At 42.3% G+C, this 26,673-nt stretch overlaps 1 protein-coding gene across 1 annotated transcript; it reads right to left on the bottom strand.

The window, feature by feature from the left end:
• Window positions 1-25,436, bottom strand: PSAT1 (phosphoserine aminotransferase 1). Its single transcript, XM_039545853.1, has 9 exons — window positions 25,287-25,436; window positions 20,484-20,544; window positions 18,906-18,975; window positions 17,834-18,039; window positions 16,695-16,867; window positions 14,833-15,002; window positions 10,460-10,588; window positions 6,301-6,438; window positions 1-1,812 (listed from the first exon to the last, which is right to left on the bottom strand). The coding sequence occupies exons 1-9, from the start codon at window positions 25,344-25,346 to the stop codon at window positions 1,698-1,700; spliced, it is 1,122 nt and encodes a 373-aa protein (XP_039401787.1). The 5' UTR covers window positions 25,347-25,436; the 3' UTR covers window positions 1-1,697.
• Between the last annotated feature and the right edge of the window lie 1,237 nt (window positions 25,437-26,673).

The raw sequence follows: 26,673 nt of genomic DNA, 5'->3' as shown, positions 1-26,673 counted from the left end.
TTCTGTTATAAGACTTTATTTTCTCCACAAATTAAACAAATAAATTGGCAACGAGTTCTTAAAACAGCAGTCATAAAACTACTACCTATCAATTGGAATTTAATTCACCGGTGATGTAATTCCATTGACTTCAGTGAAGTTACACAGGGATGAAGTGGTCCATCATTAAGATTATTAAAGCTTTAACCCTGTTCTTGGCAGTATATAAGAAGCAAAAGACATATTCCTGCCCCAAAGAGCTTACAGTCTGAACAAGACAGAAAAATCAAACAATTACATTAGGAGGCCTAGATGACAGTGTTAACAGAATCATTTGTTCCTTTGTTGTTTTTGTTTCAACAAAAGGCTGCTGGCATTTTTATTGGCATTGACTAGTGACTGTGGCCTATGCAGAACAAATGAGTTTCAAGGAAAAGTTATGTGTGGAAAGAAGGTCCCTGAAACCTGGGCTAGAGAGGGAGTTTTAGGTGTCCAGGAAAGCATGGATTAAAGGCATGTAGGTGAGTCGGGGAGGGGTACAGTTCTCTCTGGCAGAGTGAAGGAAACAAGACGGGAGCCAAGACTTACACCAGCTGGATTTGTTCAGAGCCCCACATGTAAGATGAGAAGGCTGACGTGATGCGGAAGACAAAGGAAGCTAGTGAAGCAACCAAGGAGGAAATATCAGGCAAGGGAAACTGTGAGCTGGACTGCTAAGGAGCAAGATAGGATTGTGGTCAGTCAGTAAGGAGGAGGATGCAGTAATCAGGTGTTCCATCGAGTAAAACTTGGGAGTCCAGTTTAACAGAGTGTTAAATTAAAATGAGGGCAGTTCTTGTGGGGAGGGGAAAAACCACACAAAAAATTAAATACCCTACACTGGTTTCAGATATAAAATGCACACAGAAACAAACATCTTACACATTGATTTTACTACATACAAGTATGTGTCTTGTTACATCTCTACATGACAACACAAATAAAAGACCTAACCATACAAACACTTACTACAATAATGCTTATCACTATATTAAAGTCAGTGGGACTCCTCAGGGTAGTGAGCCTCATGCTGGTGAGTAGGTCTGAAGTCAGGAAATGCCAACATCAGTTTCCCCAAGGACTATGGAGATGCATTCTTGGAATGTATTTGACATACCAATCAAGTATTTTCAATTACCATCAGTTCTAGCCTCATGTGCGTGTTCACAGTATTTATGAAATTCTGTTTATAGAACCAAGCATATGGTACCAAGCACTACTGAAATTTAGTGAGAACAAGGCATTAATTTGGGGGAGGGGGGAGATTTTTACAGTTACAAAAAGAGTAACAAAACAAGATTTTTTTCCACACAACTGGGATAGCTTATGATCACAATATCTGTGTAAATCCATAGTAACACTTGCAGCAGTGTAACTAAAATCAGAATCTGAGCTACATAGATTACAATACTATCCACTGTTAGATTGCCAATAAAGTTATTTGCTTTGCAAATGTAGGGACCAATCCTGTCATGTATTGAGTGTCCTCAACTTAAATGGAAGTTGAGGGTGCTCAAGATATTGTAGGACTGGGCCCTTCATCCTTATTTAGTTACCTACAATAGGTATATGAACTAAAACAAAATTCTTGTTTGCTAAAGTTGTGCATTTTATGCAGCATCACAATAAATGAAAAACCCTGTATGTTTTATTTCATATATGTGCAGCATTGCACCAATTCATGCACATTCATGCTGATGCATCTGCATGAAGCTTCTCATGCATGTTGCAAGCTTCTGAACATCTTCTATTGTCACAGCATTATATAAAGAAGCACGTATTCCTCCCACAGATCTGAATTGAGAGCAAAAAACAGTTATTTTTGTACATATCAGTAAAGGTGTGCTTACCATTAACTACACACAGCTATCTTCCCCTCAGTATATGGGGGATAATTCAAATTCATGGTAATGAGAGGCAACATTCCATCTTTTGAAATGTCCACGCAGCTTCCCTTGATGTCAATAGGAGCCAAGCATCTATTTTAGCTACTTATATGGCCTCCATTATCCTAATGTCTAAGCACCTTACAATCTTTAATGTATTTAATCTCACAACACTCCTATGAGATACAGAAGTGCTATTAACCCCATTTGACAGATAGGGAACTAAGACACAGCAAGATTACATGAATTGCTCAAAGTCACACAGAAAAGTCTCTGGTGGTGCTGGAAACTGAACGCAGGCCACCCAAGTCCCAGGCTAACATCTTAATCTTCCTCTCCTAAGCATGTACATAAGAATGGCCATAATGGATCAGACCAAAGGTCCATCCAGCCCAGTATCCTGTCCTCTGACAGTGGCCAATGGCAGGTGCCCCAAAGGGAATGAACAGACAGGTTATCATCAAGTGATCCATGCCCTGTTACCCAATCCCAGCTTCTGGCAAACAGAGGCTAGGGGCACCATTCCTGCCCATCCTGGCTAATAGCCATTGATGGACCTATCTTTCATGAATCTATCTAGCTCCCTTTGGAACCCCGTTATAGTACTGGCCTTCACAACACCCTCTGGCAAGGAGTTCCACAGGTTGACAGTGCATTGTGTGAAAAAATACTGTGTGTTTGTTTTAAACCTGCTACCTATTAATTTCATTTGGTGGCCCCTTGTTCTTGTATTATGAGAAGGAGTAAATAACACTTCCTGATTTACTTTCTCTATACCACTCATGATTTTATAGACCTCTATCATATCCCCCCTTAGTCGCCTCTTTTCCAAGTTGAAAAGTCCCAATCTTATTAACCTCGCCTTGTGCGGAAGCCGTCCTATACCCCTGATCATTTTTGTTGACCTTTTCCAAACCTTTTCCAATTCCAATATATCTTTTTTGAGATGGGGCGACCACATCTGCACACAGTATTCAAGGTGTGGGCGTACCATGGATTTATATAGAGGCAATATGATATTTTTTGTCTTATTATCTATCCCTTTCTTGATGATTCCCAACATTCTGTTGACTTTTTTTTGACTGCCACTGTACATTGAGTGGATGATTTCAGAGAACTATCCACAATGACACCACTCAAGAAAGATCTTGGAAAAAGCTAATTTAGACCCCATCATTGTATGTGTATAGTTAGGATTATGTTTTCCAATGTGCATTACTTTGCATTTATCAACATGAAATTTCATCTGCCATTTTGTTGCCCAGTCACCCAGTTTTGTGAGATTCTTTTGTAGCTCTTCAGTCTGCCTGGGACTTACCTATCTTGAGTAGTTTTGTATCATCCGCAAGTTTTGCCACCTCACTGTTTACCCTCTTTTCCAGATATTCATAAACTATGTTAAATAAGACTGGGCCCAGTACAGATCCCTGGGCATATCACTATTTACCTCTCTCCATTCTGAGAACTGACCAATCCATGAGAGAACCTTCCCTCTTATCCCAGGGCTGCTTATTTTGCTTAAAAGCCTTTGGTGAGGGACCTCATCAAAGGCTTTCTGAAAAGCTAAATACACTATATCCATTGGATCTCCTTTGTCTGCATCTTGTTGACCCTCTCAAAGAATTCTAGTAGATTGGTGAGGCATGATTTCCCTTTACAAAAGCCATGTTGACTATTTCCCAATAAATTATGTTCATCTATGTGTCTGACAATTTTGTTCTTTACGATAGTTTCAACCAATTTGCCTGGTACTGAAATGAGGCTTACTGGCTTGTAGCTGCCAGGGTCACCTCTGGAGCCCTTTTTAAAAATTGGCGTCACATTAGCTATCATCCAGTCATTTGGTACAGAAGCTGATTTAAATGATAGGTTACAGATGACAGTTAGTAGTCCTGCAATTTCACATTTGAGTTCCTTCAGAACTCTTGGGTGAATACCATCAGGTCCTGGAGACTTATTACTGTCTAGTTTATCAATTTGTTCCAAAACCTCCTCTAATAACACCTCAATTTGGGATAGTTCCTCAGATCTGTCATCCAAAAAGAATAGCTCAGGTTTGGGAATCTCCCTCACATCCTCAACAGTGAAGACCGGTGCAAAGAATTCATTTAATTTCTCTGCAATGGCCTGATCATCTTTGAGTGCCCCTTTAGCATCCGATCGTCCAGTGGCCCCATTGGTTGTATAGCAGGCTTCCTGCTTCTGATGTATTTTTAAAAATTGCTATTACTTTTGGAGTCTTTGGCTAGCTGTTCTTCAAATTCTTTTTTGGTCTTTCTAATATTTTTACACTTCATTTGCCAGAGTTTATGCTCTTTTCTATTTTCCTCATTCGGATTTATCTTCCACTTTTTAAAGGATGCCTTTTTCCCCTCTCACTGCTTCTTTTACTTTGTTGTTTAACCACAGTGGCTCTTCTTTAGTTTTCTTACTATGTTTTTTAAATTGGGGTTTACATTTAAGTTGAGCCTCTATTATGGTGTCTTTAAAAAGTTTCCATGGAGCTTGCAGAGATTACACTTTTGGTACTGTACCTTTTAATTTCTTTTTCATTAACCTCTTCATTTTTGTGTAGTTCCCTTTTCTGAAATTAAATGCTACAGTGTTGGGCCAGAGTTTTCCCCACCACAGAGATGTTAAATTTAATTATATTATGGTCACTATTACCAAGCAGTCCAGCTATATTCACCTCTTGGACCTGATCCTGTGCTCCCCTTAGGACTAAATCAAGAATTGCCTCTCCTCTTATGGGGTCCAGGCCTAGCTGCTCCAAGAAGCAGTCATTTAAGGTACCAAGAAACTTTATCTCAGCATCCCTTCCTGAGGTGATATGTACCCAGTCAATATGGGGATAGTTGAAATCCCCCATTATTATTGAGTTTTTTATTTTAATAGCCTCTCTAATCTCCCTGAACATTTCAGAGTCACTAACACCATCCTGGTCAGGTGGTCTGTAATATAGCCCTACTGCTATATTCTTATTTTTCAAGCATGGAATTACTATCCATAGAGATTCTATAGTACAATTTAGCCTTACATGGAGTTTACCACCAGCTTTGGGCTGCATTCCCAAGCAACCCAACTCCAAGAAGACCCAGTCCCGGCGCGCTGGGGGCCACTACCAGCCTCACACCATCCACCGGCACCTCTTAACAGTTTCATGCCCTCTTGCTCCTCCACATCTGTTGGCTTTCCCCCAGCCTTTAGTTTAAAAACTGTTCTATGACCTTTTTAATTTTAAGCGCCAGCAATCTGGTTCTGTTTTGGTTTAGGTGGAGCCCATCCTTCCTGTATAGGCTTCCCCACTCCCAAAAGCTTCCCCAGTTCCTATTAAATCTAACCCCCTCCTCCCTACACCATCGTCTCATCCACACATTGAGACCCTGCAGTTCTGCCCGTCTAACTGGCCCTGCGTGTAGAACTAGAAACATTTCAGAGAATGCTACCATGGAGGTCATGGACTTCAATCTCTTACCTAGCAGCCTAAATTTGGCCTCCAGGACCTCTCTCCTATCCTTCCATGTCATTGGTACCTACATGTACCACCACCACCAGCTCCTCCCCAGCACTACATATAAGCCTATCTAGAGGTCTTGAGAGATCCGCAACCTTTGCACCAGGCAGGCAAGTCACCATGCGGTTCTCCCAATTGTTGCAAACCCAGCTATCTAGGTTTCTAATGATCGAATCACCCATTACTAATACCTGTCTCTTCCTAATAACTGAAGTTCCTTCCCCTGGAGGGGTATCCTCAGCGCAAGATACCACAACATCATCTGGGAGGAGGGTCCCAACTATGGGATTGTTTCCCTCTGCTCCAGTTGGATGTTCTCCTTCCGAGGCTTTCATCCTCCTCCCCAGCACAGAGGCTGTCAGACCGGGGGTGGGACCATTCTACTGTGTCCCAGAAAGTCTCATCTATGTACCCCCCATGTCTCCCTTAGCTCCTCCAGCTCAGCCACCCTGGTCTCCAGAGTCTGTACACGGTCTCTGAGGGCCAGAAGCTCCTTGCACCAAATGCAAACATATGACACCAGCCCATAGGGCAGGAAATCATACATGCTGCATTGGGTGCAACAAACTGGGTAACTCCCACTCTGTTGCTGGACTTCTACATCCAATATAACCCCTTTGCCCAACACACTGCCTGAATAACCAGACTAGGAAGAACTTCCAAAGGACTTAGATGGTGAGAACAGGAAGGAAGTTTTCCCTACCTTCCAAGCCCAAAGAAGCAGCAGCTCCTATTACAACCTCAGGACTGCCAGTCCCAATACTCCCACTCAGATGATAGTGCTGCTATAGTACTGGGGGAGAATGGCAACCATTTTGCCTCATTTTGCACAGGGACCTAAAAAAGTTATAACAAATGAATTCATCCCGGGCTTGTACTTACCGATGTCCTTTCAGGGAGATCATATTCAATTCCACAGCTTTATCAAGGAATTTCTTTTCCAGCGCTTCATCACCCTTAATATTGCCAATGCGGAATGGAACGTTCATTCTGCTTCGGCTCTCTCTCTCCACAGGGCATCTGAAAAATATAATTACATTTTGTCCTTAATCTAGGTTCTTTTTTAATCCATCTATGGAAGTTATAATGGATGTATTTGCCTGAGTAATCACGTTTGGTTAGCCACAAAAGTCACTCTCTCCTGTTGTTTCAGCCAGGGGTCACTTGAATGTTGATTTTATAGTATGATTCTTTTTTAAATAGTATACTGCTGTGATAACAAATGAAAGATTTGATCTTGCATTTCCTTGCACACACAAACTTTCACTGAGGAGTGCAGGTTGTGCCCATACAGGTTTTCAGTGCCAAAATATATCACAAATCCTTTTTAAAGTAGAAAGAGTGGAGAATACAATAGAATTCTTATTGGATGCAGAGCTTGCCAAGCCAATTTGCAGCAGTCTTGTCAGCGAAGTGCAGAGCCCTCAGAACACCGCCAGATCTAGTCAGAAGGCAGCTGTCAGTGATGTGTGACATTGCCTATCTTTGGCCACAGCCGCACGTGAGATTCTTTCGTTGGCCCCAGGTGTGTAGGCTGGCTGCACATTGACCCTACCCATTCAAAATCTGTTCACACGGGCCCTCGAGCAGCATGGAAAATCAAAACCAGGTAAGTTTAAGTATAAAGGTTTGACATCAGCTGCAGACCATCCTCTATACCACAGCCACATCACAGAGAAATCTGCGCTGGGCCAGTAGGCCCATAACTGGTGCCTTGACAACAAGCGCGCTCTTGGGTGGTCAAAGAGGTCTGTGTATGGTGGGAGGTGCGGGTTTCCCCTGATCTTTCTCTGCCATTCTGACTGTAGCATTCTTCTCCATGACCATTGTGAGCAGTGATGTTGCTTAACACGGGAGCCAAAGGACTGGTGAAGGCTGAATCATCCCAGTTATGATGCACATGGTTGAGTGTAGTTGCAAGACAAATGGAGTTGCAAAACATGGTTAAGGCTAGGTTGAGGTTAGCTGGTCTAATCTTAGTCTAACTTCAAACTTCTTCCTCATCTACACACAGAGTGTCATCTTTTACCTTGATTTAGTTGGTCACAGTTCACCCTAGGTTTGGTCTTGATCAGTTAAATCAAGGTGAGAAGTGCTACCCTGCATCTAGACTAGAAGAAAAAGTTAATTGAGGTTAACTATCATGTGTTAGCTAACCTCAGCCTAATCTTAGCCACATTTTCTAGCCCAGACACACTGGGATTTTCAAAGCAATCCAAGAGTTAGACCATGTCTACACTTACCAGTAGATCGGCACTGCTGCGATCGATGCAGTGGTGTCTATTTAGCGGGTCTGGTGAAGACCCACTAAGTTGATGACAGAGCGCTTTCCCGTCGACTCCAGTCTCCAGCTCCCTGAGACAATCAAGGTAAGTTCGTGGGAGAGTGTCTCCCATTGACACAGCATGGTGTAGACACCGCAGTAAGTCGACCTGAGCTACATAGGACTTCAATTATGTTATTCACATAACTGAAGTAGCGTAACTTTGTCTAAACTACCGTGGTAAGTTGACCAAGACTTTAGATGCCTTAGTGTGAGACTTTCAAAAGCAGCCAAGTGATTTAGGAGCATAAGTCCATTGACCTTCAATGCTCCTATGTCATGTAGGTGCTTCTGAAAGTCCCATTTACAGTTCCCATTGAAAGTCAATGGGATGTGCGTATCTCCTTCCCTTAATCTCCTTTGAAAATCTTAGCCTAAAAACAGAACCACGTATGTATTATGAGGATAGATGTTTTGTAAGAAGGATGGATGACTTCGTCAAAAGTAAGGAGCAACCTTTCAACCTTAAGGCTTCCAGCAGCACTAGTTCTTCCTGGTACAGAAGGAAGACATGGAGCTGCAAGTTTCTGTTCTACAGAGCCACTATGTGGATTCTGTCAGGTGTCACTTAGTAATGAATTACTTTCAAAATTAAACTGCTTTCAATATCATCACATTGTTTGGGTGAGAAAGGGAATCCAGCTCCTCTACGTTCTTCATGAAGGTGTTCACTAACTTGCTAGTTACTTTGCACAGCTGACCTTTGCATTTGTCTTCATGCTGAAGGAATGATTGGTCACATGGCTCTGTATATGAAAGTTGCTCATATGCTTCAGATGAAAAATGGAAAATATGCATCACTTAAGATCTGAAGCTGCAAACACTCTCACACTTGAGTAACTTGTTGCACCACTGGAACTTTTGCAAGATCCTTATACTAATAACCTGCATTGTTTGATATGTTAAAATAATAAATCATTTGATTTAGCTGTTTCATAACATCATATAAGAAAGTACACGTGCTCCAAGTGGATTGCAGTATTGTGTTAAATATGGTAGGTTTGTCAATGCATTGAAAGACTTATCACACCCTGGTTTGTCAGTGAGGCATTCCGTGGCCTAGGAGGCATATCACAGCTGGACAGACAGCTTCTGCAAAGCCTTTACTTTCAATCAGAGGCACAGTATAAAAGGTTGTAATACATAATAAATTGCATACAACTCAGAAATTAGTAATTTGTGACTTTCAAACACAGCCTATTTACCCCATTTGTTTTTTAATTCCCTGCTCACAACTATAGGTAGGTCTACACTTCAAACTGGGGGTGTAATTCCCAGCTCAAGAAGACATACCCGCATTAACTCTGATCAAGCTAGCACACTAAAAACAGAAGTGTATCTTCCGCAACACAACCAGTGAGAGAGGCTAGCCATCATGAATATTTTCTTATCTGAGATCCTTGGCAGGTACTCAGACCAGCCAGCCTCTTCCGCACAATGGCTACAATATCAAGCATGCTAGCTTGATCAGACAGCTAGCACAGGTTTGTCTCTGAGCTGGAAATTACTCCCCCAGCTCCATGTAGACATACCCTTTGTAAGCCAGCCAGTCACAGCCATACATTTTGTGTGTGTCACAAAATGTTTCACAGGGATTGAGCCTGTTCTCACTGAAGTCAATGGGGGAAGAGCGGGGGGAGACTCACTTTTACTTCAATGGAGCAGACTTAAACCTCAGTCACTATACTGCCAGAGGCTAAGGATTATGTCCACTAATGAGATGGATAGGCTGAAAGCATCAGATATTACAAAGAGGCTATATCTTTTCCATATGAAGGCTGCAAACAATTTTCATTGAAAATCCTCCTCTGACTTTCTCCTATCATAACTAACTTGGAAAACTGGTTAAATCTGAGAATCTCTAGTTTTATCCTGAAGGCAAAATATTTCTGCAGAACTTGAATAATATTCGCCAGCCAGTTTGTCACTTATTAAACAGTTACCCTGGTTTAAAATATCAACTTTTGTCTAACGTTGGGTCCCTTCAGCTCATAAATAACTAGTAACCCTCCAAATCTGCCATAATGTTAAATTTCCTTGAAAAACACTTTCAGATGTATCTGATGAACATAAGCAAGTTATTAATGCTTTTTAGGCCTGATCTTCCTCCCATTCATTCCAAAGGGAGTTTCTAGACACTGATTTCTGTAAAAAGTAGGATTCAGCATTATGGGTGAGTACGAGCATGTCACTCACTGGTCCCTGGATGAAAGGACAGGGGAGAGAGTTTAGCACCATTTCTAGACTGTACAAAGAGTTGGTGTGAAGAAGAGATTGGGGTGGGGGAGCACATACTGCATCTTGTTAGAATATTAAAGCCCATTTTGGCATGTGTATTTTGAATCAGCCAAAGTACTTTCAGGGACATCGGCTATCAAATGTAGGTTATAGCATAAAAGCTTCTGCCCATGCATCCCTGACGGTGCAGAGATGGACTGCTTTTTCCTAGGTACTGAATTTTGTGTTTAGACGAGAGCTCTTAATATGCTTCTGCAATTGAGCTGTACAGGCTAAGATTTAAATAACTTCCCATCCCAATGCAACAGATTCAGATTCATCCTTGGACATTGACCAGAGAAAAGGAGTTTAAGGTCATGCTTGTGCTAATTAACTCCCCTCCCACTGCCCATGATTTTAGCATTTGGAAAAAGTTTTAGCAGCACTCTTAATGTTTTAGTTTCACCGTTTTAAAAACCAAGACAAGTTATTGCAACTTACACATAGAATCCATTGGATTTGTCAATAATGTCATAAATCATTTGTGATTTGACTGAACTCTGTTTATCCATAGCTGGAACCCCACCATTGTTCTTTATCCATTCCAGGACCAAACTCATGATATAGATACTGAGGAAACAAAAGAAAACATTATGAAGTCATATTATTGAAAAAAAATGGAAAAAGTAATAGTCATGTTTCATTCTGAAAATTTCTCAACAATTAAGTAGAGATATATTATTGTTTTTAATAACTTACACATTTAGCATCTGGACCACATTCCCAATAATGACAACTTTAAAGCAGGTGAAACTTCTGGGCCTAATAGGAGTAACTGTTAACTTCATAAGTGACAAGTCTGCTGGATGTAACCTAGTTCCTAGTGGAGTTTTCTCCATAAAATAATTGCACCACCTATTGACAGATGCTGCAGTCTTTACCAGGGCATGACTCCCATAGACTTCATTTGGGCATTTTGCCTCTGTAAGGACTGCAGAACAGAGACTAACTGGCAATTTCAGTAGAGAAATCTCAGGGAGACCCAGGGCTGGAACAGCAGATAATGTTATAAACCCAGTGCCACTACACTGACAAAGCTTTGTGGATGATCTTGCATTGTACCTGCCTGCTTTATGCCAGAAATCTAGTCTTATTTTCATGACCATTAAACATACGTCCATGACCCCATTGTCATCTAAAAAGTTATTTTTCACATTAAACAATTATTCTTGTGGTAACAATACATATTTTATATTTATTAATTCCAATTCAAATCCTAAGCACAGAGCTGGAAGCCAGTTGATTTGTAGCCATGTGAAATCAACAGTCTCAAAGCCAGTTACCCAGTATTATGTAAAAATCTCCAAAGCCTTTTGCCTTTCTGCTTTGGCTACAAAAGTCTGCTTGTTCAAGTTCAAGCATTTCCCACGACTACACCACTTTACATAAACTGTTCACAAGTTTTCATGGCATATTTCCAAAATGTTTGCTTTTACTAATTCTTCTGAGTTTCCAAGGAAGTTCTTAGACAACATTACCCTACAAATCTCTCTCATACAGATCTACCAAGAGATTGTTTTAACATCACTGTCTTTAATTTCCCCTTGGATGCTAAATCTTTAAACACTTCAGAAACGCATTGTGGAAGGAGAGAGGTTATGGAGTCCATGTTATAAATTAACACAGCAGCTTATGGCTTTGAGGGCTCACCCCTGCAATCTTCATGACAGCGGAGTGTCATTTATCCCTATGCATCACTTGATCTCTATTTTGAAGATTTAAGTGGTGCATAGCCTTTCCACTAGGGGTAAATTTTGCAAATAGCTCATACTTACCCAAGTCTGTGGGGCGACTTAGGCAAGTAAGGTTTGGAGGTCTGAGCCCTAAGTGATGCTCTTAAACCAGACAGCAAGAGAAAATCCCCTACCCTTCTGCCATGCCAGTCAAAAGGATTTGGAGAAGCTTTAAATATAAAATAAATCCTTGGAACTGAGAAATGAGATTTCTCCAGCAAATTTGCTATTAATTTTAGCAGAGGAGCTTAGTGTCAGAAAGTCAAGACTTTTAGTGCCAATAGGTTAAGACTATCAGCATCACATTAATTTAATTCAATGTTCTGCTAAGTGGCTCATGCAAATTCGGTTAATATTTCCTGCCTATTTGCCAGCTAGCCCTGGAACAGAATAGGGGGAGGCAGAAGGAAAGGAAAGAAGCTTTGCCATTTCCTTACAGAACAGAACAGGCATCCTAAAACCAAGCCAAACAGATCTGTATCCTGCCAAAAATTTAGGTCAGTCTTAAACACTGATTCTGGAACATCCTCCAATGTGGTTCACTGGCATGAAGTAAAACCTGGCCAAGTACTGGGTGGGAAGGAGGAAGAGACTTTGGATCAAAGTGACTGCATTTCCCACTCCAATTGATGTTATTAATAGATATGCAGTTATAGCTGAAAAGGCATTTCTATTAGAAACAAATTATCACCAATGACTGAAATTTCTCAGTGTTCTTTTCAGCCCAGAAATGAATTTTTGTTTGCCTCTCAAATGTGGAATCAGCACTGTTGGAGTTTCAAGGTATGGTGAGTTTTTTGTTTGTCAAATTGAAACACTTTTGCATTTGAAAAACCATGAATGGCTTGGATTTAAAACTTGTCAGGTCCAAATACATAGTATTCAGTACAGAATGTGTACTTTGGCGAGCAGGAAAATAAGTGGTTACAAAATAAAGGTTTTTAATCAGCCAGTAAAAACAGCCTACTGAGCATACACAGCACTTTGTTACCCAGTTAAGTAAACAGGGAGAGCAAATATGTAAATACATGTACAAAGACCTTTATATTGACACGGTCAACCCCCCTCCTCCCCTGAACAGCCTGTCCAACTTTTAAGAGGACTTCAGGAGGGACTCAGCAGGAGATGCCATCTTTGGGCCCCAGTACCACCAGTTTCAAATGTGCATGCTCTATAGGGTGCGATGCACTTTGGAGTACAAAGCACCAGAGCCAGAGTCTGAAATGAACGTACAGTCTCTAGATTTAGTGTGCCATTAATAAATATAAATATAAAAAGTCATATTTCATTTCAGTGATTCACATTAAGTTACAGTGCCCACATCACTGGTAACTTGACCCACTGCACATATATACTAAGTTAAGGCATTAAGGTAGACCCCAAATACAAGGATTATCATGCCTATGATATGTACTGAATGTTCGATACGGCCCAATCCTAGTTTATGCTGCAAACAATGCTGAAATTCCTGACACGTGGGAAAAAACAAGCCATAAAATTGTATTAATGTAAGTTTTGAACCAAAGGATTTTGATCTTAAAAAGCTGTGTACTCTTTCTAAAGTTTCCCAGAAAACAGCATTCCGGGGTACAGGGCATACACTTTTTTTAAAGTGAGATTTGGATTAGAACAATGGTTGTATTTTATTAAATCACCTTTATATTGCACAAACTGTACAGGAAATGCTTCCAATCCCACTGAAGTCAATATAAAAGTTTTACTATAGATGAGGCAGGATTGGGCCTGCATGTCTTTTGAATCTTCCACTAGCAAAGCCTGTTTTCGCTACTGTCAGCAGTTCAGCGTCATTATGCAGTAGCTGTGGAAGAGCAAGCTGTTGTGCCTCATCTAGTCACAAAATTGCCAGATACATTCTGATTCTATGATCTTGATTGCTGTTGATGATTATGAAGCAGAGAGAAGAGTTTTATTTTTGGATGCCAGATTGATCCTGAAGTGGTAATCGGCGTAAATTTACTATGAAAAGCTCTGACGGAGGATAAATACAAGATCACCAAGATGCCAGTTTTCACACTCTTGACTACAGTCTCACTTTAACAGCTATTGCAGTAAATGGATGTCGCAACAATAGAAAATGTTTTAGGAAAAAAAGTCATTTAAAAGAATAAGTCTCTGCCATCAATGTTTTCCAGCAACAAAGATACAGAGGGATTCAGTTGTGCAGGATGCACTTTGAAAGGAAGGCCCAAAGTTGTGTTTGCTGAAGGGATCCTCCACACATAGCTACCCTTCTTCCTCCGCCCATCATGCAGATAAGGGATCAGCCACCTCCACAGTACCATTCCCCACTCCCAGAGGCTACACGGGAAGGAAGGAAGGAGGTGCAATGTAGAGGCGAGATATGCATTGTCCCCTCCACCCTGCAGGGGGGTTCACTGCTTGAGGTATTCCATGGGCAGGGAAAGGGGGCCCTGGATATGCTGTGGAGACAGAAGATCTAGGTGTAGATGGCTCTGGCCTTCAGTATGTTGCTGGGGATCTGCATGCTCTAGGGTCTGAAATGCTGGCTGCTCTGGCAGTTGGAGGGAAAGTGGAATAAGCCCTGGCCTTTGAGGGAAGGTCTTGTGGGAAACTCCATGCAAGGAACTTTGGGGAGTTTCCAACTCCCTGTGGTTTTTTTCCCCGTGTGGATATTTGGGCCTTAGGTTTGTCTGCTGAAGATGGGAGCTAAATCAATCTGGACTGACTGAAGATAAAGACTAAAGACCAAATTCTCTCCTTGCATCAGCTGAGGCATCACCACTGAATTTACTGGACCTACTTCAGTTTATGGTCAGCACAGAATTTGGCCCTAAAACTGCCATAGCATGGAATTATCATCTAAAAAGTAAATACTGTATAATAACTTCTTTCAACTCCCTCCTTCAACCCTGATTTAAAACACAGGGTTGGGGCTTACAATAGTAGTTCCCTCACTCAAAGTCATAATGATTTGATTTACTGTACTTTATCCTCCAGCCTATTTGTGACCTGGTAGCAAAATGTACATTCAGTTTCTGAAACCTTTTCTGACAACAGCAGCAGATGCCAGCCTAGTAGTTTGCTGGAGGAACAAGTTACCTGTAGCATGGAGGAGTGTTATATAATGAGCCATTTCCTGCTTGTACTTTATAGTCCAATACTATAGGGCATTCTTTGAGTGCAAACCCCAGCAAATCCTCGCGCACTATTACCACAGTTACTCCAGCACAGCCAACGTTCTTCTGGGCACCAGCAAAAATGACACCAAACTTTAATAGAAAGAAAAGGATTTTCTTAGAAGCAATGACTTAATCAGGAATATTATATAGTTATAAGATCTGTCTCTTTATAAATGTCAAGACATATGCAGTGTTATCTGAATGGCTAAGAAAACATACCCCAATTTTTGAGGAGTGGAGGAGGATCATTTTGATTTCAGGGGTCACTTCCAAATTTCAGATAATCAACATTTTCCTTTGTTTATCAGTACTGTCAAAATTAAATATCTTCTTTCATCTGAGGCAGTTCACTTCAAGAACCATCTCACTTTGTCTACCAAGGGTCCATCTAGTAGCCACAAATTATTCTCAGAGAAGCCTGTCTCCATCTGTTAGTACCCCAAAACAAATTGCTTGAAAACACATAGCAGCATTTTCAACAAACCCCCACTGGTCCAGAACTGGCACCCTATAATCTCTAGCTACTCAAAGGGAAGTAAAGGAAAGGAGACTCAATGAAACCCAAATAGGAGATGAACTATTTGACCCTACTTTCCCCTGGCACAAGTTGCAATGGACAGTCCGATGCCTATGTTTCACAAGTGAAAAAGTAAACAAATCAATAACACTTCATACTTCCATAGTGCCTTTCATGCAAGAATATCAAAGCACTTGAGAAATACTGGTAAGTGTTATATCCCTGCTTCACAGAGAGACAAACTGATGCACAGAGATTAAATGACTTGACTATGGTAAAGGCTAAGAGTTTTGTCATGGTTATTTTTAGTAAAAGTCATGGACAGGTCAACGGCAATCAACAAGAATTCATGGAAGCCATGACCTGTCTGATTTTGCTGCTGCAGCTCCATGATTTCCCCTGCCACCATGATGGCTGGGAACTCTGGGGTTCCCCCTCTGCCCAGAGCAGCTGGAAGCTGATGGGCGTTTGGGGGGGGAGGGGGGCTGGACTTGCACCCACGGTGGCTGGGAGCTGCAGGGTGACCATATTTCCCATAGAGAAAATGGGACACCCCAGCCCTTTGCCCTAGGCGTCCCCCTTTCCCCTGTGTGAGGCTGTTGCCCATCCCAGGAAGCCTGAGGCAGGCCCCCTCCAGAGTCTGTCACCTGTCCCTGGAAACTTGCAAGGGGGCCCCTGTCACTGGAACCCTGCCAGGGCCTTGACGGCTGCCAGCTCCAGTTCCACATCTCCAGGGGCTGATGCAGAGAATGTCAGAGGTCTCTGGAAGTCATAGAGTCCATGACCTCCATGACAAACGTAGCCTTAACTATGGTCATACAGCTTGTCCATGGCAGAGTCAGGGGTAGAATCCAGAAGTCCCGACACCTTGTCCCCGCTGTAACCACTCGAAGGAAAAGCTAATACTCGAGAGCCTTCAGCATCACTTACGACAATACAAACAACTATCTATCTTAGAGGATTCTTAGTGTAAGGCCATGATTGTCTCTCTTTTAATGTGGTGAACAGTGCAGAGCACTCACATGACACTAAACATAAAATCTGATGTGTCCAATTCTTAGTGAACAAGATAGCACATTAGAGACATAATATTCAGACTGGAGTGCCTAATTCCTTATAAAAGTACCTAAAAAAAAGGAGGCCTGTGCTCCAACAGCTTCAGTGGGAGTGGAGAATGCTCAACACAGTCCAGCCACCTTTTTGTCTAATCCAAGTTTGAAGATGTTGGACTGCACTTTGTAGAGCGAGCGTGTTTGATACTGTACCTTGGAAACATCTACTGGTCTGGACAAGAAATTTGATGACATATCACACACCAAGACTGCTCCTTTGACATCAGGTACAAAGTCAAACTCCACACCATGAACAGTCTCATTAGCACAGTAGTAGACATAAGAGGCATCCGGTCTGAGATTCCAGCTGCTTGTGTCAGGAATTTCTGAGACAGATAATAAGAGGAGAAACAAAGGTTACCGAAAACAGCTAGACTCAGCACTCTAATTTTACTGGTGTGTAACTTTACTTTGGCACTGAACTTTAAATTGCTATTGAGAGTGGTTTTATTACACTAGGTAACAATAGTTTTTACCAGCAACAAATCAAATTCACCTGTAGGCTAGGTACAAAAAAAAAGCCTACTGCCCTGAGAATAAAGAAGAATGCACCCATCCCTAAAGCCTCTAGTCTGCACCCACTGAAGAAAAAGGAAAAACTCCAATTAACTTTAATAGGTCCAAGAGAGCTCATAACATTATAGGCAAAAATTAGGAAACAACAGGATGATGTTAAAGCCATGGCTACACTTGCAGACGTAGAGACAGAGTTAAACCTGCCTTTGGAGACTGCAGTAGGGAAAGCGCTGCAGTCGGTCTACACTGACAGCTGCTTGCACACTGGCGTGGCCACATTTGCGGCACTTGCAGTGGCATTGGGAGCTGCATTATGGGCAGCTATCCCAGCATGCAAGTGACTGCAACCATAGAGTTTCTAGGGGCTGCTCAGTTTAGTTTTAAAAAGTCCTGAGAGATGGGGTTTCCCTTCCTTCCTCAAAGGAGAATACTGAACAGTCTAATGGCTCTCACTGTCAGGCAGAACGCATAGATGACGTTGGCAGTTCAAAAAAGGTTAAAACATAAGAACATAAGAACAGCCACACTGGATCAGACCAAAGGTCCATCTAACCCAGTATCCTGTCTACAGACAGTGGCCAATGCCAGATGCCCCAGAGGGAGTGAACCTAAAGGTTGGGCGCTCAAGTGTTTAACTGGTTCTATTCAGTAACCTCACAAACATTTCTGGAATGATTCAAATGTGGGAGAATTGTTCTGCTAGAGCAACTTGAAAATCTTGTTAGATGTGACTACATGCAAGATTTTCAGACATAGCAAGCTAAATGTCAACTTACTTGTGTAACTTCCAAGTTTAGGATGAACAATGTTCACTTTGGCATATTTCTCTGCCTCCTTAGCTGCCTTTGCTGACCAAGCTCCAGTAACCACATAATCTGCACATCTTCCTTCTTTTAGTCCAATAAGGTTAAGTGGAACAGCACTGAACTGACCAGACCCACCCCCTTGGAGGAAGATGACTTTATAGTTTTCTGGAATATTTCTGTGTAAAAGAAGGAAATTAATTTTCTATTTCAAACAAAATTATGCACAGGACTTAGTACACTCTTTGCTGCTACGCTTGCTGCAAAAGTCTTATGAAAGTTATACAAGTTTTAGATAGGGTCATTTCAAAGACATTAAAGCAAAAAGTTAACAGTTTGGTATTGGTTTGATCTAGGTATGAGGAGCCATTTCATTGGTCAATACAAAACATTTTAAGATGGTCTCACAAAAAACCTTGCTCGTTTCTGACACTAACAATAAACAAAGCCATTCCCTAGTACTAATTCTACTGTAGCATGTATAAACAATAAGTAAGATGGTGTATACTTACAACAGAATTAATGTTCATGAATGGATTTATTGTTAGTCTCACAGAAAATTATATTTTTCCATTTCGTTTAATATATAATTTCAATGTCAGAAACAATCTGTTTAGAAAAAAGAATGGACTCCTGAAGGCAAAGATTTACAGATTGGTCTATTGTTATGGTAGATGTATGCTAAAAGTGTACAATTAATTAGCTTAAAAGTGGAGTTTAACTTTAAGAGACCAAATTTTAAAAACGTGCATGTACAATTGTATCTAACAGGATTGCTGTCGTTTAGGAGGTCTATATCCATGACAGATTGGAGTTTTAAAAACATACTATTTTGAGTTAATAAGATTCTATAAAAGCATATGAAAAGTTTCTTAACCTAATAAAAACACTTCAGGCATACTCAGATAAAACAAAAACTAGCAAACGGAAGATCAATTTCAGTCCCAAATTTATATGTTTTATTATCGCTATAGTATCTGAAAAACAGGTGCTTTGATGTAAAGGGCTTTCACATTAATCATAGTTAAAAATACCCAAAACTTACAGCAATTCACGTAAGAGATTTTCAGCTGTGTTTATAATTTTTGAGAAATCAGATGTCCTATGGCTCATTTCTATAGGGTGGGAAAAAAATAGAGATAATGTGAAAAAAACCATAGCACAACTTGACTTTATAAAACAGCTGGATAAGCGGCAAAGCCTTCTGTAAGCCACTTGTCCCCGATATAAACCACAATGCTTAATATTTTAATAATACTTTGCTCACATAGTTCCCAACTCAGCAAAGCACTTAATCACATTCGTAAGTCCATCCCTAATTCAGCAAGCAGCCGCTCCAAAACCCACTGAATTCAATGAGAGCCTTTCCACTGAATTCAATGAGCACTGGATCAAGCTCCAAGGCACTAATGCATGCGTTTAAGTGCTTTGCTGAGTCAGAGCATGGTGCCTTTCTGCTGAAGAACATGAACCACACAAAAAAGGCTGTTATGTATTATTCCCATTTTATAAAAAATAAACTGAGACAGAGATATTAAGGCCCAATTTTTCAAACACAGAAGCTTAGCCGAGTAAGGGGCTGGATTTTCACATGTGACATGCATCTGCAGCTCCAGTTAAGTTTCATCCCACACCTGGGTGCGCTACACCTCTGAAATTCAGAGCAATTTTTAAGATAGCTAAACATGGTACTAACCATCTAGATTTGAAATCTGGTGCCAGGGATTTGCCTAAGACCTCAAAGCAGACAGTGGCAGAATTTGGATTAAAACCCAGGTCTCCAGCCAGACTCCCAGGCCCATGCTCTAACTCCCTCCCTTTTAAGTCTGTTTTTGGTAACAATCCAAGTATATTTTCAGTATAGAGCTGCTCTGTAACCAAAGTGTAGTTTTTAAGGGGCTTCTTTGTTCAATAATCCTGTTGAAGAGCTAAGAATCATTAATATTAATTCTCATTATCAGACCTGTACTCACTCTATTTGTAGAAGTTTGTGACTTATTACAAAATAAGGCTCTGATCCTATAGAGCAAGACTGCTAAGTGCATTGCATAAACTTTTTCTTTTCTTCCTTTCTTTGTTTTTTGTTTTGCAAGTTTGGGCTCTGAACAGTGAAACAGACATGCATATGGCACAAAAGACAGCAAACAAGACACCATATTTCCTTCTTAAATATAAACGTGGCTTCATATAAATTTGGAAGATTTATACAATATAGATAAATATAATATAGTGGCATCAAAAAGGCATTTCTTCTCCACTGACAAAATTAATGAACAAACATCTTTTGCAAAGATCCAGAAGCACTAGCTATGATTTGTTGTGTTCCTTGACTCTGGGCCTCAGTGTGGAATCGATAAAATATAAAATAAATAAAAATATAAAATATCTCTGTCCACATGTCACTTCATAACCTTCCAGTGGATGATTGTTTTCTTCTCTACACTAATGTGTAAGCAGATCCTCAGGACTCAGACACCTTCCAGAGGTTAAAGGGGTGATACATTTTAAAAGGAAATGCGACACTTGATTGAAATCTACAGCTCAGAATTTCTTATACTTATTTCATAATCCAGCTAAACGTCTAAACTCCATAAAACACAGAATAATTTTTAAAAAGCCTTACCAAGTACACTTATACCAAGTCCTTTGTAGTCCACCAATTCTTTCTGTGCTTCTAGCAATACCTACCCACCCCAAAAAAAATCAATTTGTCATCATTGTGTGCCAGCGTTGAAGCATAAACATCCCAACTACTGCAGATTGTGGCAATGTGACATTTCTCAGTCCATTATAAAATTACTGAAATTTCAGATACTACTATAACTTCACCTTATCTACAAGCTTGTCAGATGATGGGATAATCAAATCATGTGCCCACTGTGGGTATTCTTCATCTCAAGTCATAGTTCTATGGTTCAGTGTCCAGACTATTACAGTGTTTGCATGGTTTTGCTGGACCTTTCCACCTCCTTTGTGCTGATTTAACAACAAAACTTGGAGCATATATTAGCTCCTTCTATCTGTAGATCACCAATAAAAGCAAATTGGCATTATCTACAGTATACAGATGGGGAAACTGAGGTTGAGAGTTATGGCCAGAAGCAAACTTGTGAATTCTGGATGGCTTACCTGGAGGCAACTTAAATGGGTTTGATTTTTCAGAGCACGGGTGCTCAACTCTTCCTGATAATCACCTTTCTTTAAGGTGTCTCAAGTTGGGCACCCAATAAATAAATAAATAAAACGATGTGCCCCCCCAAAAAGTCACTGGTCACTTTTGAAAGTCTAGGCCTAAGTGACTTGATGCCCCAGCATGTCCTCTCCTGTTGCTATCATACACCAGTGAGCTGCACTCAGGGTCTAACCATTAAACCATGTTGCCCACAACTGGAATAATTCTTAGCTCACAAAATGAAAATAATATTCTCTCCGTCTCCCCTCAAAGGAGAGAGGAGAGTGAAGAACTCAACAAAGAGCTCGCCTTGGCGAACATAAGCACACCATTTATGGATTTGCCAAGGAATCATGCACTCTGGAGAATGGCACAAACTAAGTGTGATGCATGACCAGAAAGGGTTAAGCATCCTGCAGGATGAATGACTCAAATTCAACCCTTAAAGAAATATGGGGAGATAATGTTGGTGTGTTTGTGTATTTACATATATATTGGAAGGGGTCAACAATGTAATCAACAGTCCCTGTCTATGCTGTATTCTGTTAATTCAGAGATCAAAAGAACATCTTAACATTTAAATGAACTGTAGGATGTCTGTATTCATCTCTCTTTTAAATGTATAGCAAATCTGCGAATGGTGGAAAGACAGGCAATTACCTTGTGTGGGGGGGGGGGCGGCCAACCTGAGCCTGAGAAGGAGCCAGAATTTACCAATATACATTGCCAAAGAGCCACAGTAATAAGTCAGCAGCCCCCCAATCTGCTCCCCCACCTACTCGCCCCACTCCCAGCACCTCCCACCCACCAGCAGCCCCACCAATCAGCACCTTCTCCTCCTTCCCCACACCTCCTGATCAGCTGTTTCGTGCCATGCAGGAGACTCTGGGTGGGAGGAGCAAGGGCATGGCAGGCTATGGGGAGGGGGCAGGAAGGAGTGGAGTGAGGGCAGGGTCTGTGGCAGAGCCAGGGGTTGAGCAGTGAGCACCCCCCAGCACATTGGAAAGTTGGCGCCTGTAGCTCCAACCCCGGAGTCGGTGCCTATACAAGGAGCTGCATATTAACTTCTGAAGAGCCACATGTGGCTCTGGAGCCACAGGTTGGCCACCCCTGCCTTATGTTCATCTGTGTGAGTAATTACCGGGTGATGTTTAGGAAGTAAACCTACTTCAAAGTCACCCTGGTTGCCTATTGTTTACCCAGGACTCTATGGTCAAGTGGATGCTAGAACACTGTGGGTCCTGATCCTGTCATCTCAGATCTGCTTATGCTTCATTAGGGGAAGTTTGAGTCACAAGATTGAGATCCCTGAATATAATATTGGACATTGGACTATAACCTATGGGTTAAATTCTAAAAGAACTCTTTGCAACTACAAAGCTCACCATCTCTGCTATGAATCAGAACCTCAATAACTGAACTCATGTCTATGAATGTTGATCTTTTAACCATGCTCTTTTCTTTTTTAATAAATTTTACTTTAGTTAATAAGAATTTGTCATAAGCGTGTATTTGGGTACAATCTGGAATATTCATTAACCTGGGAGGTAATGTGTTCGTTCCTTTGGGATTGGTAGAACCTTTTCTTTTTTATATGATGAAATAAGATTTTCAGAAACCCTCATCATTCTTGACTTGGCTATCGAGGTGGAGGACTGAGGCTGGGTTACTTTAAGGGAACTGTGTTGTTGGGTTCTGGGCAACCAGTGAGGAGGTAAAAAAGCTGTTTGTGCTGGCTTGGTAAATCTAGAGTATTGGAATATCCCCCAGCTTTGGGGATTGTTTGCCCCATTCCTTGCAGTTCACCCTAATTGAGTGAACTCAGCTGGCTACCCTGGGATCCCTGTCACACTAAGCAAACTGCCTTCCCAATAAGAAATCTGCATGACCTGTTGAGGGTACCAGGTGGTCACCACCTGACTGATCTGGAAAGAGTGTCACTTTTGATAGCTGCAGACTGAACTTTGGACTAGTGGACAGCACGTGCAGATTGGCTCAGGAGGAAAAAAATTATCAAAACACAAGCAAGATACAAAAACAGTGTTATGTATTAGTAACATTGTTTCCGGGGCAATTTTTAATTAAAAGGGAGGGAGGGAGATTACTTTTACAAAAGAATATGCTTCTTCCTCTCTCACATGAACAATCTCCCTCTCCCAAGTCTAAAAAACAAAATGTGCAAAAAGTCAACAGCTCCTGGCATTCCTTTGTTTCAATGGGAGTTTGGGGAATGCAAGGAAAGCAGGATTAGACCCTACTAAAACTGAAGTGAAACATTCCATTGCAAGAGTATTGCAATTTCCAAACAAGGGGGGCAAAAACAAACTAACGAATTGTAGAGCTTGATCCTGTCCTCCCTCGCTCACAAAAACAGTCCTTAGTCACACAAGTAATCCCATATAGTCACATGACTACTAATACTTCGCAATTAAATGACTGCAGGATTAAACATTAGAGCAGCACCAATGAAAGAGTGCTTTCCTGGCTAAATGCTCTGTTAGAAAAAACAAGTTTATTTGCAATATAACCTACAAAATATTTCCAGAAAACTCATTAGATGCCGCTCCATAGACTCCTGACTCTGAGAAAGAACAGCAGCTACATAACAAGAATGTGTTAGAACAAACCCAGACACAGAAGTCCTAAAAACAAAAAATGCTGACAGTACATAACCATTGTGTGGAAAATTGGAAGCTTTAAATTAAAGCATGAGCCACTCCTCCACCCAGATGTAATTGGATAACTGATAGCTGCTGATGCAACTTTCCAAAGCATTGAGTCTATACTTTAGACCAGGGGTCGGCAACCTTTCAGAAGTCACGTGCCAAGTCTTCATTTATTCACTCTGATTTAAGGTTTCGCGTACCAGTAATACATTTTAACATTTTTAGAAGGTCTCTTTCTATAAGTCTATAATATATAACTAACTATTGTTGTATGTAAAGTAAATAAGGTTTTTAAAAATGTTTAAGAAGCTTCATTTAAAATTAAATTAAAATGCAGAGACCCCCCCCGGACCAGTGGCCAGGACCCAGGCAGTCTGAGCGCCACTGAAAATCAACTCGTGTGCCGCCTTCAGCACTAGTGCCATAGGCTGCCTACCCCTGCTTTAGACATTATCAGTTTTTCCATATAAAAGCGATTAAAGAATGCTCCTTCACTTAGCTCGAGCTTTAATTTGGTGTAGTTACACTAATGACTCTGCAAATACTTACCTCCCATACTGAAGTGGTGTATCCAACAATTAACTACAAAATTATCAGGTTTTACAGTTAGGAGAACTAGATTACTTTCACCTTTTATTTTCCCCAGTAGTAAGGGCAAGTTTTATTTCTAGAAAGAAAACTCACTGGTGTGTTAATAGTATGCATTTTTAAACTTAATTTTTCACAGTCTGCAGATCTGCAATGACAATAACCAAATGGGAACCAGCCCCTTTTCTCAAAACTGCAATATGCCACAAAAAACTGACAGTGAGAAATTACCTAACATGCCAATGAGTTATACCTGAAAGCAATGGACTAAGTCTCTAGCCTTGGAACAAAATTAATTACAGATGACCAACATGCTTAAGGTTTAGCAGTTTAGGGAAGAGGACTAGTAGCTACCCACTTGGGTTAACAGTAAAACAAGTCACCTGCAATGCAGGCATTGCTTTAACCGTAGGTACTGGAGCGAGCATCCCGAGAGGGGCGCTCTCCCTTAACCACAGTCTGAGCTTCAGGAGAAAGATCCCTGGTTTCAAACTGGAGTTTGACCTATCACAGCCCCTGGTAACACTGACCCCTGGCAGGTCTCCGAGCCTGCATCTGCGGTGCCGAGCTGAGGATACTTTTAACAGGAGAAGCAGCCAGCCAGCCGGTGCCTGCACGCCCGCAGATTTCGCTGACTTCAGCGGCACCCAGCCTCTGCTTTACCCGTTTCAATCCTTACCCCTCCCTTTCCCCCCGGGGGCACCGCCTCCCCCGGCCCGTGCTGAGCGATCGGCGGCGGTGCGGGGGGACAGGGGGCTGCCAGCCTGAATCACCCCCAACCCAATTCCAGTCGAGCCGGATTCACCCCCGGGCTAAATGCCGCCGAGTCCGTCTCCCCCCCATCTCCGGTGCAAGCCCGAGCGCTCCCGCTGCAACAGCGTCTTGTTCCATTCCCGGGGGCGGCCGCTTTCCTCCCTCGGCCAAGCCCCCGCGCAAACTCCCGTTCGCGGAGCCCGCCCCGCGCCAGGCTGCCGCAATTCCCGCAGCCGCGGACACTCACCGCGCGCGGCAGCTTAGCGGGTCCCGCGCTGAAGTTAACCACCTGCCTCTTCGCGTCCATGGCCGAAAGATGCTGCTCCGGCCGCCCGCGGGCCCAGCTAGAGCACAGGGCAATAATCACACTCAGCGGCCTGGCTTCCTATTGGCCCCTGTCACACGAGTCTGTTTATACCCACGCTCTGATTGGCCGCTGGGATGCGAGTAGCGCAATCATTGGCCCAGTGGCCACGAGCCCGCAGCGTGATCGTTCCGCCCCCATGCAAGGTAGAGCTGAGATTGCGACATTCTGCCGCTGTAAACTGGAGGAGGCGGGGAGGCTGCCTGGGACGACGCTCTGCGAGTCAGTGCTTGCCCTAGCCATGCTCCCCTGCATGCTACCTCTTTCTATTGGCTGCCCCAGGCACCTGCTTCCTTGGCTGGTGCCTGGAGCTGGCCCTGGTCAGGACTCCGGGGGAGCCTCCTTTCTTGGAGCATACTGTCTGCAGGGCAAGAAGCTTACATAGCTTTGACCTTCCTGGGTCTGACCTTGGAGCATTCAGCATCCCCTTCTCACACCATGCGCTTCCCACAGCAAGTCTGCACAGGCAGAGGGCCCTGCACCCATCTCTTAACCAGTGTAAAAGAGACGGTTTATTCATCGACAGGAACACAGCGTAGAACAGAGCTTGCTATTACAGACATCAGTGACTTTCAGCCAAGTCCATCTTGGGAATCCTGGATTCCCCTTTTTCAGTCCCCCCACGCAGACTGCCGGCCTCCAGCCCCCCAACCTCTGACACCCCCCCTTGATGCCCCTCCTCCTTCTCTTTGTCTCGCTTCCCCGGGCCAAAGGTGTCACCTGGTTGCACCCCCTGCCTGGGTCTCAGGTTACATAGGTGCAAGTAGCTGGGCAGTCTCACTTGCCCTGAGGGCAGAAGCAAAATCACACACCCAATTCCCACCAGCTAAGTATTGGTGTAGTACACTGGGAAACTAAGGCACATGCAGTATTGGTACTGTATAGGACAGCAAGATGCACATGCAACATAACAAGATAAATAAAACCCTACTTCATCACATCCACAGAACAAACTACAGGCTGCCTGGGATGGGCCCTTTAAGGTCATCAAGCAGCTGAATGAGGTAAACTATATAGTGGAACTGTCTAACTGGGCTCACAGCCAATGGGTACCATTGCAACATGATGAAGCCATACTTTGACAGGGAGAATTTGGTACTGGCCGTGTGTGGCCAGTGGGAGGAGCAGGGAGATGACCCCCTCGTGGATCTATTCCCTGAGACAGGGGCTGGCCCTTCGCCAGAATCAGTTCACCTCTCGGACCAGCTAACCCCTGCCCAGCATTACTTTCTTATTTTAGCTTTTCTTGTTAAGATTCAGATTTTAAAAT

This window comes from Mauremys reevesii, linkage group 6, assembly GCF_016161935.1.
Source record: "Mauremys reevesii isolate NIE-2019 linkage group 6, ASM1616193v1, whole genome shotgun sequence".
NCBI classification, from domain to species: domain Eukaryota; kingdom Metazoa; phylum Chordata; order Testudines; family Geoemydidae; genus Mauremys; species Mauremys reevesii.
Note: the sequence above shows the minus strand (reverse complement) of the source record. Positions and strands in the feature narration are given on the sequence as shown.